General features: G+C 38.6%; 1 protein-coding gene across 3 annotated transcripts in view; it reads right to left on the bottom strand.

The window, feature by feature from the left end:
• GALNT5 (polypeptide N-acetylgalactosaminyltransferase 5) overlaps positions 1 to 11,628 on the bottom strand; it is a 53,897-nt gene extending 42,269 nt beyond the window's left edge. Inside the window, exons 1-3 of one of the 3 annotated variants that reach the window (XM_063712818.1) lie at positions 11,073 to 11,553; positions 9,573 to 9,728; positions 2,238 to 2,318 (exon numbers count right to left, since the gene is read on the bottom strand). In XM_063712818.1, the coding sequence (XP_063568888.1) occupies positions 2,238 to 2,281 (44 nt within the window). In that variant the 5' untranslated portion in view covers positions 2,282 to 2,318; positions 9,573 to 9,728; positions 11,073 to 11,553. Of the gene's footprint in view, positions 1 to 2,237; positions 2,319 to 9,572 lie in introns of all 3 variants that reach the window. The other 2 variants (XM_002812495.6, XM_024243819.3) reach the window with 2 other exon arrangements.
• Between the last annotated feature and the right edge of the window lie 8,121 nt (positions 11,629 to 19,749).

Raw genomic sequence — 19,749 nt, 5'->3', positions numbered from 1 at the left:
ATTCTGGACAGACACTATGTCATCTAGTTGGCATAGGTTTTAAAAACCATTTCAAGTTATCCTACATCAACCTAATTCAAGCAAGTTTCCTCTATTTCAATTTTTCCTTAATTTCTGCCTATATCGTGGGAGTAGGAATTGCTGCTAAAGTCTAATTTGAATGCCAGATATTTCTAGGTTTGTAATTTTTTTGAGGCTAAGAAATCACATTTATATTCTATATGCCTATTTATTATACAAATTAGGTATTTAGAGTCTACTGGTCCCATGCTATACTTAAAAAATTAATCCAATCTCTTTGTCTGGGGGGAAACTAGGCTTAGATTACTGCAGCCAATCCAAGTTCTAAAAACAAATGGGGCCTCTAATGTGGGGAGTTTCACTATCCTGCACTTAGCTGACATACTACTGTGGTGGACAGAAAGACTCTGGACTTGAGAAAGATGACGAGGGGCTAAGTTTTTAGTTCATTTTAGCATTTATTGGCCCTATGACCATGGGCAAGTCAGTTAGGCCCCTAGAACCTTAGTTTCCTCACTTTTAGGATGAAGATTACAATGCCTTCATCACAGAACGGTGGTGAAGATTTGATGAGATAATGGATGTAAAAATATTTTGTGAGTTTCATGCTGAAAAACTCATGTGAGAACCTACGATTACCCATAATGCAAATACACACATTTTGAGGGAGCACACTGTCCTTTTCTGAGGCAGTCCTTTAATCTGAATCTATCAAGTACTCAACCATTTATCGAGAGACCCAGAAAGTGATGCATCCCACCCTCCTGGCTTCTGTGTGCTTAATGCTGAGCCACTAACATGATTTGAATGTAGCCTATCAAATAGAGAAGGTTTTAAATCATAAGATTGAGAGAATGATAACATTCTCTCATTTCTATGAATTTTTCATTTTATTCCGAGATAGTCAAGATGTACTATGTGGGTCAAGTCTCAGGCTTCACAGGTTTGAACAGAAGGTCAAGGAGAATATTTCTTAACTTCTATTTGCAATTCAACTACTGCCTTGATATGAGCCTTCAGGGGCCTTCACTCCCCAAGCACTGGTATCTCAGGAACATCAGGAGGAGAATTGAGCACACAGCTGAAGAGCTCTGCCTGGGATTGTATTCTTTTCTCCCAGACCTTAGAATTGTTGGGGCTGCTTTCCCTCTCACTGATAAGAAGGTACACTGATATAAAAACTGTATTTTCATGTTTTGTTCTTTCTAGGGTAGACTATCCATGACATTCAGTCAAAGTCACCTGGCTACTGATTCAGAAAATTTAAATCACACTCATCACTTCTACTCCAAAGTTCTTAGCCAACTGCGGCTGTGGTTGCCGTGGTAAATGTAAAGTCATCAAAGTGACAGGACTCAGGCTTAGAAATATAAGCCACCAGTATAAACATTCACCACTTCAACAATAGTCTATTTTGAGCAGGAAGCTGTCACAGTGAAATTGGGACAGCAGGGAGAAGAGGAGGAGGTGGTGTGATGTGGCAGAAATAGTACTAGGTGGGGATGTTCTGTCTTTCCTGCTGTGTATGACCTTGGGCAAGTCATTTTTCTTCTGGAACGTTCTCTGTAACATAAAGGACTAGATTAGATAACTTTCAAATCTTCACCTAGTATTAACATTCTGTGGTTTTCTATGCAACTTTAGCATTTACCTGTAAGTGCTTTCCTTTGGGTTATAAGTCCCCTGAGAAAAGGCAAATTAAATTGTCATTTCTATGGTTTTAAATCATTTAACGGTTTCCCACTGGCCCTTGGAAGAACCTGAAGGTCCTGAGTGATCTGGACTCTACTTACTTCTATGGCCTCATTTATGTCCTCATTGCTCTCCTGCAACCCATGTCAGATTTCCCTCAGTTTCTCAATGGATCATCCTTTTTACTGCTTTCTCCATTTCTCTGACTCTACTCTTTCAGGTTGCAGCTCAAACATTTCTGTTCTCTCCCAGGACAGGTTTAGCTTTTTATCTCCTTTTTCCCAATAGTCCCCTGTGTTTCAGCATCACATTTTGCTGTACACACCTTGAAGTCAATGGCCATGCTCTGATGCCATACTTTGCAGTAGCAGCCCAGAGAGATTTGTTCACTGCAGGGCTGTGGTTATGGCCGAGTTTTAAAGAATCACCTTTGCTTAGTGCTGCATAGGAAATGCTTTTCTATAATTTTTTTCTCTGATGAGGTACATGTCATGCAAACTTAATTCCCCTCATGCATCTCTTACCCATGTATAAGGAAGAGAGGTGTTTTAATTTCTGCCAATGTCATATGACTATAAGGAAACAAAGGAAGGAAGGGCTGTCCCCTGTGGAAAGAACACTAGAATTAAAAATTGGGAAATTTTCTTTTGAATCCCAAATTTGCTATTAGCTTGCTGGGACAACGGATAAATCATTTTTTTTTTATAGTCTCACTCTTCTGAACTGTAAAACATATGAAAGTTAATATCTCATAGTGTTGCTGTGAGGATTGCTTATATACAAACACACACAAACACACATGTCTACATGCATACATATATGCATACACACACATCACTGACTGAAACAAAACTAAGCATTTTCTTTGTGTGTGAAGCTGAGCAATGGAGGGATTCCCCTTTATGCACAGGGCCTTGGCAAGCTAAGGAGACTTGCAGGTGATGATGGTCACTACGTGAGGAGAGTTGCTGGAGGTGGAGAGGGAACCAGACTGGTGCAGTGGAATTATTACTGAGTGAGGAAGAGTCAGAAAACTAGAGGTTGGGTCCCAACATTGGCACTTGTGAGCTGTGAGGCCTTGGGCAAATTACTTTACCGTTTGCTCTTTTTTTTGCCCCCTCATCTGTTAATAAAGAGAGGTAACACTTTGCTAATCTGGCATGGCCACAAGGATCAGATGAAATAATATACCTGAAGGATGAAAGGCCTCAACTGCCTGGCATGGTGCACCGCTCCTGATTGATAGGCAATGAGCAAATATCACGTGCAATGAAATGAACTGCCACTGTCTGAAATATCTGCTATTATCTGAAACCTCAGCTTCCCCTGTAAGTCTCAGTTTTTCTATAGGTAAAGCTGGGATGATGATAGTATCTACCTTGAGGAATTGTTTTAAGGATTAAATGAGAAGGCAAGTTGTGAAGGTCTTTGTAAACACTGTTTCCTTATATTGCTGCTTCTCACACATGTCCATATATTATCAACATTTTAGAAGCATGGCCAATTGAGAAGGTACTTGAGTTTGGTATAATATAGCTGTTTTTCCAGGAGACTCTAAAAAGCTCCTTTCATTTCGAAAGCAAACAGCAAAATACAGCTTCTAAACATTGCTATTTTCCTTGAATTTTGTGAACCTTGAGCAAAAAAGTTGTTTCTCTCTTGAGAGGCTCTGTTCTGATCGGATCAGCCAGAAAAGCCCAATAGGAAGTTATTTTCAGGGCCAAGAGTAGCAGGGCAATATTACAGCAAAAGTTTGATATATTATGCTGATGGTTAAACTGGGCCTTGTGTTCAGTATATGAAAAAGTATACTTCTTTCAAATTCCTGCATTTACTAACTACTCTCTCCCAGGAGTGTTTCTAGGGCTTTCGCAGTATTTAGGAGGAAAAGTCAGGAGTTCGCTTTAACATTTCTCAGTTTTCTATTAATTAGGCACTGTTTAGCTGTTTTCTTTTTAGAAAGAAACTAGTAGCAGAATTTGAACTAGTAGCAGAATTGTGCTTTCCATTCTTCTCCTCCAATCCTTGTCTTTGTTATTTATTCCCTTTGTTATAAGGAGAGTGGGATAAATAAAAGTATTCAAAGGCCCAGTTCATTGTCCCTTGGCCATATTTCACCTTCATTATGTTACAGTCTAGTCTGAACCCTTTTAACAAGTTTTCCTTTTTATTTCCTGCTCTCCTACATGACTTTTGAGTGAAAAAGAGTACTGTGTTCTAACACACAAACACATGCATATGCTCACAAATGCACACACATGCACACACAAATGAACACATACACACTATTCAAAAGGCACCACTGCATTGCTTTTACCCATAGAGGTGAAAGCAGGATGTAAATCCTTTTGAATTCATCTCATGGGTTTTTTTTTTCCCTGCCTCCAATTAGTTTCTCAAGATCTCATAGCTTCTCCAATCAATTTTAATTAATATTCTCCAATCACTATTAGTCACAAAATCACATTCATTTCATCAATTAAGATTTGTATCCCATGTAAAAATTTAAAATTAAATTTAATTTAACTTTAAAGTTTCTTTTTTTCTCTCAGCCTGATAAACTTTTAGAAGCTCAAAGTTTGGGAGGATACCAGATCAATTTATTTTCTCTCTTCTGTCCCCTCCCCCTCCTCCTCTTCCTCCTCCAGTAACTCATTCGTTATAGTTTTTGACCCTACTAGGATCAAAATTAAGGTTCCAGGAAGTTTTTCTTTCCCCTCAGTAATTTAGATTGGTTTGTGGCAAATGCATGATGCTATCTTTTGCTTTTCAAATGTGCCAAAAAAAAAACCTTTCTTTAGCTGTGTAGGAAGCAATCAAATTATTGGTTGACAGTCCTGGCTCTGGGCTAAGAGAATAAAGACCCATTTTAATTGCTTTATTGAGGGGCTTGCCAGAGTTTTGTAGGGAAAGCAAAGCATTAAATTAAGCAATTGAGTAACGTTATGAGGACACAGCAGTGGTAGACAAGCACGCAAGGATTCTTATTGTACTTTAAAAACTAAATGCTGGCAGCAAAAATTCCTTTGAGTCATTTTTCTCTAAATTCAGATTCAGGAAGTGCACTCTTAAAATAAGTTCATTTTTGGAGTTCCATCTTAACTATAGCTTCAGGCCAAAAGACAGACTTCTCCAAGTAGAACTGCCCTGCATAGGATCACATTTTAGCAAAACCTGTGTGTACGTGTGTATATGTGTGTGTGTGTGTTGATTGTTGCTGATAGAAACAAACTTCAATCATAGGAGCAAGAACTGAAAGGATTAGCTTTTAATTAAAAAAAGATTAAATATGGAACTGTAACTGTCAAAAAAGCATTTTATTTCAAGCAAATTTTATCGGCAAAATTTCTAGGCAACAATGAAGTTGTATTTTACATGCTGACGTAAAACATTCTTGTAAATAAAATAGGCTTTCCTCTCTTGAAAGCCAAAACATTAAAATTAAGAACCAAAACAATAACAAAAATATAAAATAAGGAATAAACACAAATTAATGAATAGATTATAGTGTTAAACAGAATGTATCTGCCTTAAATCAGATTTTAATATATTCTATATATTCATAATGAAAAATTAAGAAGTCATTATTAATTTATAAACAGACTTGCTGCAGGTTTCATTTGAATTGCTACCTTTTGATTATTTTTAAAGTAGTATCAATTTTCAAAAATCATTTCAGAGAAACAAATTCAGAGAAACAAATTTTAAATTCATACTGTGTAAACCTGTTGCTTCTGAATGTACAGCACTGTGATCAGTGCTAAAGGAGTACAAAATAAAGCTAAAGACAGACTTTCCTTCAGAAGCTTATAATTTCACTAGGAAGGAAAAACAGACGTTCAAGGATTCAGTTAATGAAGGATTCAGTTAATGAAGAACACAGAATAAAGAGTGTTTCAGTAACTAGGATGCCTGTGTACACTAACAGTAATTGCAATTTAGAGGTCACAGCTACCTCATGGTCCAGGTGGAAGGAAGCCACAGTTGGATTCTGAGTAATGTTGAATTAGAATGTGCGCAAGAGAAAGGTGAGGATGGAGGGAGGCTGTGGGAAGGGACCAGTGAATGAAAACCTTAGTGAATGGTTACAACCATAAAGGGTGGAGAAGAGCAAAGAGATTAGCTTTTCTTATGCTAAGGGCCCAGCTTGGAGAAAATGTCATGTACAGGGTGCTATTGCTATACCACAAAGGGGAGAAACATGGGCAGACAGAAGAGGACAGTGTGAGTAACCCTGAGAACAGAAAGGAGTTCTCGTGCTTTAGAAAAGAGGTGTGGGCCCAGCGCGATGGCTCACGCCTGTAATCCCAGCACTTAGGGAGGCCAAGGCGGGCAGATCATGAGGTCAGGAGATCGAGACCGTCCTGGCTAACACGGTGAAACCCCGTCTCTACTAAAAATACAAAAAATTGGCTGGGCATGGTGGTGGGTGCCTGTAGTCCCAGCTACTCGGGAGGCTGAGGCAGGAGAATGGTGTGAACCCGGGAGGCGGAGCTTGCAGTGAGCCGAGATCGCACCACTGCACTCCAGCCCGGGTGACAGAGCGAGACTCCGTCTCAAAAAAAAAAAAAAAAAAAAAAAAAAAAAAAAGGTGTGAAATTGAATCTTAACATTTTAGCAATGGTCCTTTGGGACTCCAGAGAAAAAGGAGGAAAAAGCAGATTTGGAAAAGGGAATCTGATTTTAGAACTAGAGTAAGAGAAGTTGTCCTGGAAATCCCTGCCTGTCTCCTCTACCTTTTTGTTGTTGTTGTTTTCTGAGACAAGGTCTTATCCTGTCACCCAGGCTAGTGGCACAATCTTGGTTCACTGCAACCTCGACCTCTCAGGCTCAAGTGATCCTCCCACCTCAGCCTCCTGAGTGACTGAGACTAGAGGCATGCACCACTACCCTTGGGTAATTTTAAATTTTTTGTAATGATGAGGTCTCACTATATTGCCCAGGCTGATCTCAAACTCCCGGGCTCAAGGGATCCTCTAACCATGGCCTCCCAAAGTGCTGAGATTACAGGCTTGAGTCACCATGCCTGTCCTCTACTTCTTAATGGTAACCTCACCCTAGCACATCAGCTAATTCATCTTTAAGATGATGTTAACTACTGACTAGTTATTATCTTCACTGGGTGAAGTTGAATTTAAATAATTATACCAAATCTATGTGCTTTTTTTTTTTTTTTACATGTTTTGGTTCATTCTGTATCAATGAGTAGTTGTGATATGCCAGTTATGTGTGAATTCATCTACAACAGTGGATTTTGGGGAAATGAATAGGTCAAAAAGGAAGATATTCTCCAAAACTCTTAAAATTTAAAGGTTGTGTGGTAGGATGCTATTCCAGCTAATTTTAAGCTAGCCCTCCTGTGTTCTTATAGTTATTTCTCTCTCTCTCTCTTTCAAACACACACACTCATTTTCTTATTCTATTTTATAACAATTTCCCCTTATGCTGACTTTGAAAACATTATCTTAAAAAATCTTATTGTGTGCATTCCTGTAAGCAGCTACCTCAAACACTTTTTGAGCCAGGCTGAAAATAAATAAAGCCAAAGTAAAAACAACAACAACAACAACAACAAAAAAACACTCCAAATCTTGCCAACCTGATAAATCAAATGTTTTTCGATCATATTTTCTTTAACCTTTATCTACATGAATACATAATTTACACATATTTATAGTCAAGGTGTTTGGGTAAAAGAACAAAAAATGATTTATCCTCTTTCAAAGAAGAGGGCTACAAAAGGACTGAAAAATACTTTGGGAGGCCCCAGGTCCAGGATCCCTGGTGGTAGACCCCTGAGTGGAGCGTAGCATCCGCCAGGCAGCTTGAGACACACCTATATTTAGCCAAGGTGGGTTATGTGATAAGAGGGAGGAGGCCTGGCCACATGCTCTCTGACTCATCCTCTCAAGCACACGTGTCAGTTTTTCCTACAGTTGGGACAACCTCCTTCAGAAGACAGAGCCTGACTGTAACTTTCCTGGGCTGCAATGCTCAACTTCTACAGACCAAAGTATAGAAACTAAGAAGCACTGGGAGTCCCCGAGCCTTCAGTGAGCCACACTAGTGATAACATCGTTATTACTTGTTTTGAGCACCCCCACCCCCGCCACGCACGTGCCTTTTCTCTGGTTTGGAACTGGAGCTTGTGCTTCTGTGCAGTGTCTAATTCCTCCCCAGACTCCCTAGCAGCCTGCTGGGTCAATAAGGGCATGTTAAAATGAAACTGCTTTAACAGCTACTTCATTTCCTTGCACTTTGTGTTTAAAGCTGGCATGTGTAATCCTGTGGTACACAGGACTTTAGATTAGAGCTGGGCCAACATAATTTTAGGATCCTTTTTGAGGGGAGATTGGCAAGAGATGGAAGAGAGTGCAGAATAATTTTGAGCATGAATTTTAATCATTTCTCTACAATGACTAGCTTTGTGACCACAGGCAATCTAGCATTCCAGGGCCTCAGTTTCCTCATCTTTGAGTATATCTGCATTCTCCTCAAGGCTGTGATTATCACCAGGATGTGAAGCATGAATGGCACAGTGCTTGGTATAAGCAGTGCATGGCTGATAGCTGTTTGCTGATGGCTAAGAGATGGAAAACGACCTGGTTGTAGCCGACATCACAATGAAGAGACTCTTCTTTCTAATATGGATAAAGCTTCCCCTGTATCTGCCTTCTTCCTAGTAACACTGACTAAAATGTAATGCTGATTACCTAGATCACAAAGAAGAATTTTCTACAGAAGCCAAACAAGGCCATTGTTTACATGCCACATATGCTAAGTCTCAATCTTGACATTCCCCAATCCAACTTCCTGGCAAATATTGTTTGACTTAGGGAACTGAGTTAACAGATATTGAACATACGGCTGTTGAGTACTTTCACTTATCAGTGGGCCAAGAAAAAAAATGCCAGGAACCCAATTATATTTGAATCAGATTAAATATCTATGCTTTGATCCACGTCTGGTGATATAGTTATAGGAATTTAACTTCTTGAAGGACTGGTTCCTGAAGGCCCATTGGGTAGCTTTAGAACTGCATTACCTTGAGAAAGTGTTGTAACTTCTGAGCGCCCTCGCCAGCTTGTTAATTTGAACCATAATGCCTGCCTCCTCCTTTCCAGGGCTCATATGGAGTTCATCTATGTGTATACAGGCTCTTTGTAAATAGTGAATGTCTACAAATATAAGTGATTATTATTATGCTTTTTATACCTCCTGTAGGTGTTTGCTGGTCATGGACTGATTGACTTTTTCCAACATTATTATTCCTATGTAACTCATCTCCTGAAATGTCTATCATCTCCACCTATAAAGGACATTAAATTTTAGGGAGTAAAGTCACTTCTTCTCTTGCTATCCTGGTTATCATTACTTATGATTAGGCAGAATTCTGCTGGTTAAGATATGATTCCAGGGAGGCCTAGAAGAGTCCTTCTGTGTGCTTCTTTCCCAAATATATTCCTGACAAACTTGCTAATAATGAAAAGTTCCAAAATTGGGAATTCACTTCATTGTCACTATTCTAATGGAATTATACTTTAAGCTCTACCATTTATATACACTTTATTATGAACTGAGTTCATCTAATCATTTTAATAGGTTTTCAACAGAGGGAAGGAAATTGAACATGAGCTAATGGTGGGGACCAAAGTCTCAGAGAACGAGAACTCTGCAACTGCTAATAAGAGAATTTTTCTCTGTGTAGCTGGTGAAATATTTGAATGATATCCAATGATTAATGTTTCTTTAATTCTCTAGGTGACCAAAAATCACACAAAATTATCTAGCAATTAATCCTCTCTACATAAGAGCCAAAGCACTTGGGGTTGAGGAAAGAGAAGAGAAATAGGCCTTACCCAGCAGGTCTGGTGTCTTCAATGGCTCTATCCACTGGGATCAAATCGCTAAGGTAGACATTGAAGTTTCCTTCTTTCCATCTTCTTTCTGCCTCCTTCTCCTTTCCATGGGGGACAACTACAGGACGCCCAAACTGCCCTGGAGCTTTGGGGTCCCTTGGAGAAAGTGTCACATCAATTCTTAACACCTGGTGCATTCCACTGTCTTCAGGTAAAAGGGCTTTTATATGACTCTGGTTGTATTCTGTAGGGGGGGCTTTGGCAGTTATGTTGATTTTTGCTGGCTCTAGCCCTCCAGTTAAAGCATGGTTAGTTTGGGACAGTGGTACTCTCTGTGGAGCAAGTGAAGAGAAAGACATCTCACTTCTATTCCTGGAAATGTGTTTACCTTGGCTTTTACCCAATACTTTAGGAAAAATTGTTTTGGTTTTAGAATTAGAGACCTCTTTGGGGTCTGCCTTTTGCTCTTCCTCTTTGGTTATAATCACAAAATGGCTTTCAGAGAAATTGAGTTTCTTCCCATGAGCCCCTCTAGCTCCATCATCCTTTGACAAACTTCCCAAAGGTGTCTCATTAATAGATTGCTTCCTTAAGCGATTTGAATTGACAATGAACTTAGGAAAAGGAAGACTCCTATTGGCTTTGTGTTTATTTGCATTGACTTCTTTGCTCTGAGTCTTAGTTTTGTTTAAGGCCATGGCTTCCCCAGACTTCGGCACTGCTGTGCTGGCAGGGTGTGCCCTCTCTTTTGCTACTGCCTGTGATCGCTGCTTTGGTCTGTCAGTACTAAGACTGATGGTCACATTCAAGTCCCTTTCAGCTGCTAGTTTTGATGTGTCACTGCTGGGACTATGACTCTTCAGGGGCTCCTGTTTCAAACTGACACGTCCCATGTGTACTGATATTTTGACTACCTGAGTTCCTTTTGCTGCTATGAATGAGATCTTTGGAGCCCGCTGAGCTGTCGTTTGCTTTGGTGTCCCCTGGTGAGAGGAGGCTTCAGGTTTGGTGCCTCTCCCGTCTGTCTTCTGCTTGTTAGGAGTCACAGGGAGGGTCTGCAGATGTGCAGGATGCCACAACGGCAAAACCTTGCCCCTTCCCAGGGCATTCTGCATTTTTCTTTCCCTCTGGGTTTGGTCCAAGTCCACCTCAACCTTGAGCACACTCTCCTCAGTTTTTCTAACGTTCTCTTTGCCCCATGCCCCTTTCCCATGTCCCCTTAGGGGAGGTTTCATCTCTTTTATGCTGCTGTAAAAAATTTTCCCTTGGTCTGGCTGAACTCTGAATCCTATCCGCTCCCTCCTCACAATGTCTTCCTTGATGACCCGAGTGTTGATCTCACTGAATGAGAGGCGGAGAGCTGCCATGTCAAAGAGCAGCCAGATGACAGAAGCTACAAAGATAAATGCCAAGACTCGCCCACTTCCTCGGAAAAACTTTCGGATCCTGTTCATGGTACAAAGCTTTCCCTAGCAGCCTGCCCTCCCTTAGCCTGCTTACCTTGAGTGGAGAGGGAGCTGAAGTAGCAGCAGCAGCAGCAGCAGCAGCAGCAGCAGCAGCAGAGTTGCCAGAAAGTGACCCCCTCCCCTGAACACAGCAGGAAGCAGCAGTCCAAGGGGAAAGCTCAGTTCCTACCGCTTGTCAGTCTCTGCCTGCGTGGCATTTCATAGCAGAGCATCTGTGCCTGCTTGGCTGGCCCTGGCTAAGTTCTGGTAAACACTGGCCTTAGGTCACTCCAGGAGCAGTTGATTCCAGCCACCGAATAGTTCAACATATCACTTGTCTTGTCTCCGGGAGCCCATGTCTACCTTCCTACAAGCCCAAGAAAAGGTGGGGGCCAGATTGAGACTGCTGTTTCTCTCCTCCCCGTTCTCCGTCTGCACGCTGTAACTCAACACCACTTCTCATAAGGAAAACATTTCATGCCATTACCCAGAAAACTTCATTCAGCTCTCACCTTCTGTGTTATGTGAGAGCATGTGTGTTTAAACGGCAATTAAAGAGGAAAAAAAGCTATCTAACTTGGAGGGCATGTGTTCCTGGTTTGTAACCCCACCTACCCTACTCCTGCTCATTAACCCTGTTGTACCCAGGTGCCAATGCTCTGCCTGAGGAATTTATCACTGAAGTTAACATTTCAGCTTTAAGACATAACAGCTTAAAGAAGGGGCCTGGTATATCCTCACTTCCAGAGATGTATATGTTTAGTTATTTAGATCATTCATTCAGGGGGTTTCAACGTATTTCTTTGTAAGCCAACTTTTTTTTTTCACTAATCCATCTGTTTTTATTATTATATTCGATTAAAAATAAACTTAATTTGTCATATTGCTATAAAAGTTTCTAAACACTTTGTTATGGTCTGAATGTTTATGTCCACCCAAAATTCATATGTTGAAACCTAATCATAAATGTGATAGAATTAGGAGGTAGGGCTTTTGAAGCTGATTTCATTATAAGGATAGAGCCCTCATGAATGGGATCAGCACCCTTACAAAAGAGGCCCTATTGCCTTGCCATTCCACAAAGTGAGGACATAACGAGAAGGTGCCATCTATGAACCAGGAAATGGGCCTTCTTCACCAGTCAACGAATCTGCTGGTGCCTTGATCTCTGACTTCCCAGTCTCCAGAACTGTGAGAAATAAATTTCTGTTGTTTATGAGTCACTTAGTCCATGTTATTTTTCTATAGTAGCCTGAACAGATTAAGACACACTTACTCTCAGTTTCAGTACTTATCTCATCATAAACCAGCAAGAAACAGTTTGAAGACCACACCAGGACTTGGACCAGATTTTGAGTGATGCTGGTTGACTGGTAGGGTAGTGGTTCCCTCACAGGCTTTTCATTAGAACCACTTGAAAGAAGATCCCCAAAACTCTGGTCAATTGATGAGAGAGGAGGTGGAGATGACAGTTGGGCTGATATTGTATTAAAAAAAAAAATATATATATATATATATATTTTTTTTTTTTTTACAAAGCTTCCCAGGTCTTTCAAATGTGCAGCTAAAGTTGAGAAACACTGGTCTAGAAAAAAAGTCTCAATTTTTTTTTTTGTTTGGTTTTTGAATATTGCCTATGAGACATTTAATTTTAGGTGTCTACTTGACTGGGCTAAGGAATACCCAGAGAACCAGTAAAGCATTATTTTTAGGTATATCTGTGAGGGTGTTTCCAGAAGAGATTGGCATTTGACTCAGTGCACTGAGTGGGGAGGAGATGCCCTCACCCAACGTGGGCAGGTACCACTAATTGGTTGAGGGCCCAGATAGAAAAAAAAGGCAGAGGAAAGGTGGATTCTCTCTTTCTTAGTGAGCTGGGACATCTTTCTTCTTCTGCCTTTGGACTAGAACTTTAGATTCTCTGGCTTTGGCCTTGGGGGCTTGTACCAGTCTGCCCCCACAACCTCCACATCCCCCACTAGGTTCTCAGGCCTTTGGCCTCAGACTGAGAGTGATGTTATTGGCTTCCCTGGTTCTCAGGCCTTTGGACTCAGAATGTGCCATGTTACTGGCTTTCCTGGTTCTCCAGCTTGCAGGTGGCCTGGCCTGAGGTTTCTCAGTCTCCGTAACCACAGGAGCCAATTCTTCTAATAAACTGAATAAACTGCCGGTTATTTATCTATTTCTATGAATCCTGTTGGTTCTGTTTCTCTGAAAAATCCTGGCCAATACAGTCTACAACTTGTGTGACATTCCTTCCCTGACAAATAAAGTACAGTCTAATAAAATCTATGCATTCCCATAACAACATTTGCCCAAATCAGAATATACATTTTGACATTGCCAAATCAGAATATACATTTGCCCAAATCAGAATATACATTTTGACATTGCCAGTTGTAAAGATTGTCCATAGAGTTTGAGAAGCACTTCTCAGGACCACTGTCCTTCTCTCTGAGGAACTCTGAGTGATTTGTGGACAACACTGCCGTTCATTACGCTAGTGTGGGGAGGGTCTAGCTTCCATGCTTTGAGGTAAACTTATGTTCCCAATGACTTGGTAGGGGAAGGAGAGATTCCAAATTCATATATATGTATGTATATATATCTCAAGCACTTTGCTAAGTTCTTTCCATTGACTATCCCACTCAATCCTCACAAGAATCTAATGGGAAGGAGAAAATTACAATATGTATTTTGTAGTCAGCAAATGAAACCTTAGAGAGGTAAAGCAACTTCTGGTAGAGACTGGAGGAGTTGGGTCTTGAATACATGACTGTGGTCCCTGTGTTTCAATATCACACAATACTGCTCTCTAGCTGTATGATCTTGCAGGCTAGTTAATTTTATGTGGTTACTGAGCAATAAAAAAAATCTGCTTTGCAGATTAATGTGAATATATTTAAAAATGGTTTCAGTTATTGTTATATTGAAGGTACTCCTTAAATGTTAGCCATTCATATTGTTGCTAATACTTTGCTGCAATAGGAGTGTTGGGTGCATGTGGGAGGCAATGTACCAGCTCTTCCCAAAAAAACAAGTAGAAAACTAGTGACTAACATGATTCTGGCAATGGGGAAGAAACAAATCTGAGTATTTTATTTTATTCTTGCCATTCTTATTTCCTCTAATTATAGATTTAACAAGACCATTGTTCACTGAGAACTCCCTACATGCCCAAAACATGAAGTAGGTGACATTGTCTCTGCCCCTAACAACCTTAAAACTCCCCTCAGTAGAACGCCACCAGCAAAAAACATAGCAAACATCTTTAGCATCCACATTCCAAAATAAAGTGAGAATTTTTTTAGCATCATGGATAAATGGTTTGCATTACAATATTGTTTTAAACATGAAAATAGAATGCTTTAAAATTATTTTACTCTGCATGATTCAATCTTGTCCAGCCACCATCCCACCCCAAATGGCAGTTGGAATTACTCAAATGTCTTTTAGGAAAGTCAACACTTGTTACATTCTATGCTTGGCAGTTTAAAACACTGCTTGAAATATATTCTTGTTTCTATATAAATTTTATCAAAGAGTACTGATTTCTTTTATCCCTCTCTGGTTTGTCCTTGCGAATCAAAACACAAATGACATGCAACAGGAGAGCGACATGTTAAGAAAATTAAAAGGGAATCTTGGTTTATCTATCATGGGTAAAGCAACATATTAACTCTGGCTTAGTCTTCAGTCTATTTGACATACAATTCAGAATGAAATGTGAAGAGTGGGTAGGAGAGTAAGGAAACATTGATTAAATATCCTAGAAATGGAGGAGTAGATTGGTTGTCAGACCTGGTCTAAAGTACTGACTTGGCCACTAATAGCCATATGACTATGGATGTGTCACACATGGACAAGCTTGTGTAAGGTTCTCTTCCCAGCCTCTTCTTGGTCTTTTCCCTTGTGAGTTTATGATAATCTGCGATGATAGTAGAAGCTGGTTATAAACCATACCACTGATTCAACACTATGTGTCTTCAGGCACTCAGTAATAATTTCTGTGGTCCTCATAGCTATACATCTCTCTCCTTTTTCTTCTCTTTTCTGACACACATGCTGTTTCACATCTCAGATCAATGAATTGCATAGGTAAAAGGAATAGAAAAAAAGGATATTAGGAAATTCTACCTTTTCATCAACATACATATTGCCCAACACGTGACCTTTATATATTGGTAAATGACAGTGCTTCTAAAATTTTAGTTGTATTAATTTCCATGTTACCAGCAGGAAACTAAATATGTAAGTGGGTTGGTTATTTGAGGTACCCCACAGTTAGGGCGGCTGGCTTGTCATCCCAAGTGGTAGAATGCAGGTACCTTTGGCTGGTCAAATTTCTCAAGAATCTGTACATACTTAGTTGGAGATGATATCCGTCTGAAAATCTGGAGTTATGAATTATCCTTGGGAGACATTTGGAGGGGTTATTCCAATTATCAGTCTGACTCCAGCTTGTACTAAACATTTAAAAACAGATTTTAGTTTCTTCTTCTGTAAAACAGGTATAATAGGAGGAGGACTTGCCCTCTAATCTATTTGGTTGTTGTCAGGATAATCGTATTAATAGCAACCATTCACTGGGAATTTACTGAGGGCCTGCCACTAGTCACTTCACATTATCTCATTTAGTCCTCAACATTTAATTTTCACAGACTAGATCATAAACTGTTCAGCAAAACAGATCTGCATAAAGTTAGAGTGAAAAGTATATTTGTGTTATATTCTCATGGCAAATGTCTTTGAATCATCCTCATTGTTAATCAAGTAGGAGCTCAGTAAACACTGATTTATATCTAGCCGTAAATCTCCCTGATGGAAGTACAGAATCTTAGAAACACTGGTTCCAGCTCTCTGGCTTTGCATCTAGAGTTACTTTCTCTGGGTATTTGAAAATTTCTTGACTATGTGAGTATATCCTAAGTAACTACTATCTGTTTTGTTTTATGATATTTACTCAACTACTCACTCCTAAGTAAAAAGAAAGATGTAAAAGGAAAATTAATTTAAATGTATATTTTACAGAGAATAATGATTATCCATGGATGCATCACTGAATTTCTTTTTCCCCAGTTTTATTGAGCTATAATTGACTAATAAAATGATACATATATTAAATATTTAAGGTGTACAACATGACTTTTGATAACCTTATACATTGTGGTATGATTGCCTCAATGCAGCTGATCTCCATTATCTCACATAATTATCTTTTTTTGTGTGTGGTGAGAATATTTAAGATCTACTCTCTTAGCAAGTTTCAAGTATACAATATATTATTATCAACTATGGTCATCATGCTGTACATTAGCTCTCCAGAACTTACGAATCCTGCATAACTGAAACTTTGTATTCTTTGACCAATATCTTCCAACTTTCTCCATCCCCCAACCCGCAGTAACCACCATTCTACTCTCTACTTCTATGAGTTCAATTTTTTAGCTTTGGCATAGAGTGAGATCATGCAGTATTTGTCTTTCTATGCCTGACTTATTTCACTTAGTGTAATGTCCTCCAGGTTCATTCACAGTGTTGCAAATGATAGGATTTTCTTCTTTTTTGAGGCAAAATAACATTCTAGTGTGTGTGTGTGATGTATATATGTATGTATGTTGCACTTTCTTCATTCATCTGTTGATGGACACTTAGGTGAATTCCATATCTAGGCTATTATGCATAATGGTGCAATGAACATGAGACTGCAGCTATCTCTTCAAGGTACTGATTTAATTTCCTCTGGATATATAACCAGAAGTGTGATTGCTGGGTCATATGGTAATTCTATTTTTTAGTTTTTTTGAGGAAGCTCCACACTATTTTCCATAATGGTTGTACTAATTTACATTCCCACCATCAGCGTACAAGTGTTCCCCTTTCTACATATCCTTACCAACACTTGTTATCTTATATCTTTTTCATCATAGCCATTCCAAAATGTATAAGGTGATATCTTATTGTGGTTTTGATTTGCACTTCCTTACTGATTAGTGATGTTAAGCATTTTAAAAATATACCTGTTGGCCATTTGTATGTCTTCTTTTGAAAAAGGTCTACTCATTTTTTTTTTGCCTATTTTTAAATCCAGTTGCTTTCTTGATACTGAGTTGAGCTCTTTGTCAATCAGTAGGAGCGCAATAAACATGGTTATATATTTGAGATATTAACTCCTTATTGGATGTATAGTTTGCAAATATAGTCTGTCATCCATAGGTTGTCTTTTCACTCTGTTGATTGTTTTCTTGGCTGTGCAGCAACTTTTTAGTTTCCTGCAGTGTCATTTGTCTATTTTTGTTTTTGTTATCTGTGCTTTCGGAGTTCCAAATAATCACCACTCAGACCAATGTCAAGAAGATTTTTCCCTGTGTTTGCTTTTAGTAGTTTTACACTTTTAGGTCTTCTGTTTAGGTCTTTAATCAACATTGTGTTGATTTTAAACCACAAAGGAATTAAGCAAACAAGCCTATTTACAATAGCATAAAAGTACTTAGGAATAAATATTTCTTAACCAAGGAGATGAAAGCATTTTTAACCAAGAAGGTGAAATCTCTGTGTACTGAAAACTATAAAATATTGATGAAAGAAATGGAAGACATAAACAAATGGAAATGTATACTGTGTTCACAGATTGAAATAATTAATATTCTTAAAATGTTCATACAAACCAAAGTCATCTATAAATTCAATAAAATGTCTATCAAAATTCTGGCATTTTTCACAGACATAGAAAAAAATCCTAAAATTTGTATGGAACCATAAAAGATATTGAATAGTAAAAAAAATCTTGAGAAAGAAAAAGCTAGAGGCATCATGATACCTGACTTCAAAAATATACTACCAAGTTATAGCAATCAAAATAGTGTGATACTGTCTTGAGACAAGCCTGGGCAACATTATGAGACCCCCATCTCTACAAAAAATTAAAAAATTAGCAGGGCATCGTGGTGCACCTCTATGGTCCTAGCTACTTGGGAGGCAGAGGTGGGAGGATAGCTTGAGCTCAAGAGGTCGAGGTTGCAGTGAACTGAGTTTGTACTGCTGTACTCCAGCTTGGGTGACAGAGCAAGACTCTGTGTCAAAAAAAAAAGGTATATGATACTGTCATAAAATCAGTCACATAGACCAATGGCACAGAACAGAGAGCCCAGAAATAAATCCACAAGTTTACAATCAGTTGTTCTTTGACAAAACAGCCAAGAATGCATAAAGTAGAAAAGGTAGTTTCTTCAATAAATGGTGTTGGAAAAATTGGATATCCACATGGATAATTAATTTCAACTCACTGGGACTTCAGACAATACAGGATGAAGATACTATTCATCTAGAAAATTTAAATGGGAAAACCAAGTAAATACTAATTACTATTTTTTTCGGATTTTAATGTGATTTTTTTTTCCTTTCCAAATTCTCTCTTTCTCTTTTTTAGAGAAGAGACAAGTTGTAATCAACTGGATAATAACATCCTGTGAAACAAATCCATAAAAGGAAAGAAAAGTTTTAAAATCATATACTAAAAGGCAGGCTTTATTGCAATATCAACAGGTAGAGTAAAAATACAAATGGAAATATTATTCCATTTTAACTAATTCTTCCAATGAAGATGAATAGCCACAACTTCTGGCAGTCATTAAACATTGGTTTATGTCTCTTTTTAAATAAAATTTGGAAGCTGACTAACAAATGACCTTATTTCCTAAGACCAAGAGAATCAGGATACCCTTTAGACATTTGTTCTTGAAAAGGGTTGCCTATATTAGTGATAAATCATAATTGGTTAAGCCTAAGTTTAAAAAAACAAGAACCCTATTATTGAAAGACAATTTATTGTGTTTAGACCTCAGTTTTCATTGATTTTTGAGTAGTGCGGCTAAGCCAACGTTTGTACTATACTACTTTACAGGTCCCTAGCCAATTTTTACTTAAAAAATATTTTAGTTTAATTAGGAAAAATTTAATAAATTTAAAAGAAAAACATTAATTGAGTATCTTCCTTGGACAAAGAACTGTGCTAGTCATTAAAATGAAGAAAGTAAGCAGGTTCCTGAAGGACATATTGTCAATGAGCCCAAAACTGGCAACTCATAATCTTAGTTAACTGAGTTATTAGTATTGGTTAATTATAGCTTTGGGGATAAAAGGAGAAAATAGCTCAGGGTGGCTCTGTAAGAACTTCAATAACTTAAACAGGAATGGTAGGGGGAACAATGATAGATTGAGAGAAAAGAAAAGTTCAAATTTAAATATGTTGTATTTGAAATATATGAAGATTTTGTAACTAGGTGTATATTTAAAAAATATTTATGGAGTACTGACCACATACTAGACTAGGTCCTGTGCTAAGCTTTGGGAAAATAAAGAAGCCAAAGCCCATAATTTAGTGTAGTTGTTTTCATTTGTGTATGTGTCCATGAAACATTTCATGAGGAAGGGCTGTTAAAATATAGATTCTGACGTTCTCCCCTCAGAGATTTCGAGGTCGGTTGTAGGGCCTAGCAATCTGGATTTTAACTGGAGTAGATAATGATTCTGATAGAGTTGGACCAGCAACCATACATTGAGGCTCACAGGTTCAGCGGCAGAAGCATATTAATATTAAAATAAGAAAACTGGAATAGCTTATTTGAAGAGGTGTTTGGAAAGGTGTCCTGGGTGTGATGACTGAGTGTGAATTCCTCTTATGAATAGGGAGAGGGTAATTTAGGAAGAGCAGTCTATGCAGAGGTAAAAGC

This window comes from Pongo abelii, chromosome 11 (genome assembly GCF_028885655.2).
Source record: "Pongo abelii isolate AG06213 chromosome 11, NHGRI_mPonAbe1-v2.0_pri, whole genome shotgun sequence".
In the NCBI taxonomy this organism is placed as follows: domain Eukaryota; kingdom Metazoa; phylum Chordata; class Mammalia; order Primates; family Hominidae; genus Pongo; species Pongo abelii.
This window is presented reverse-complemented; position numbering and strand designations above follow the sequence as displayed.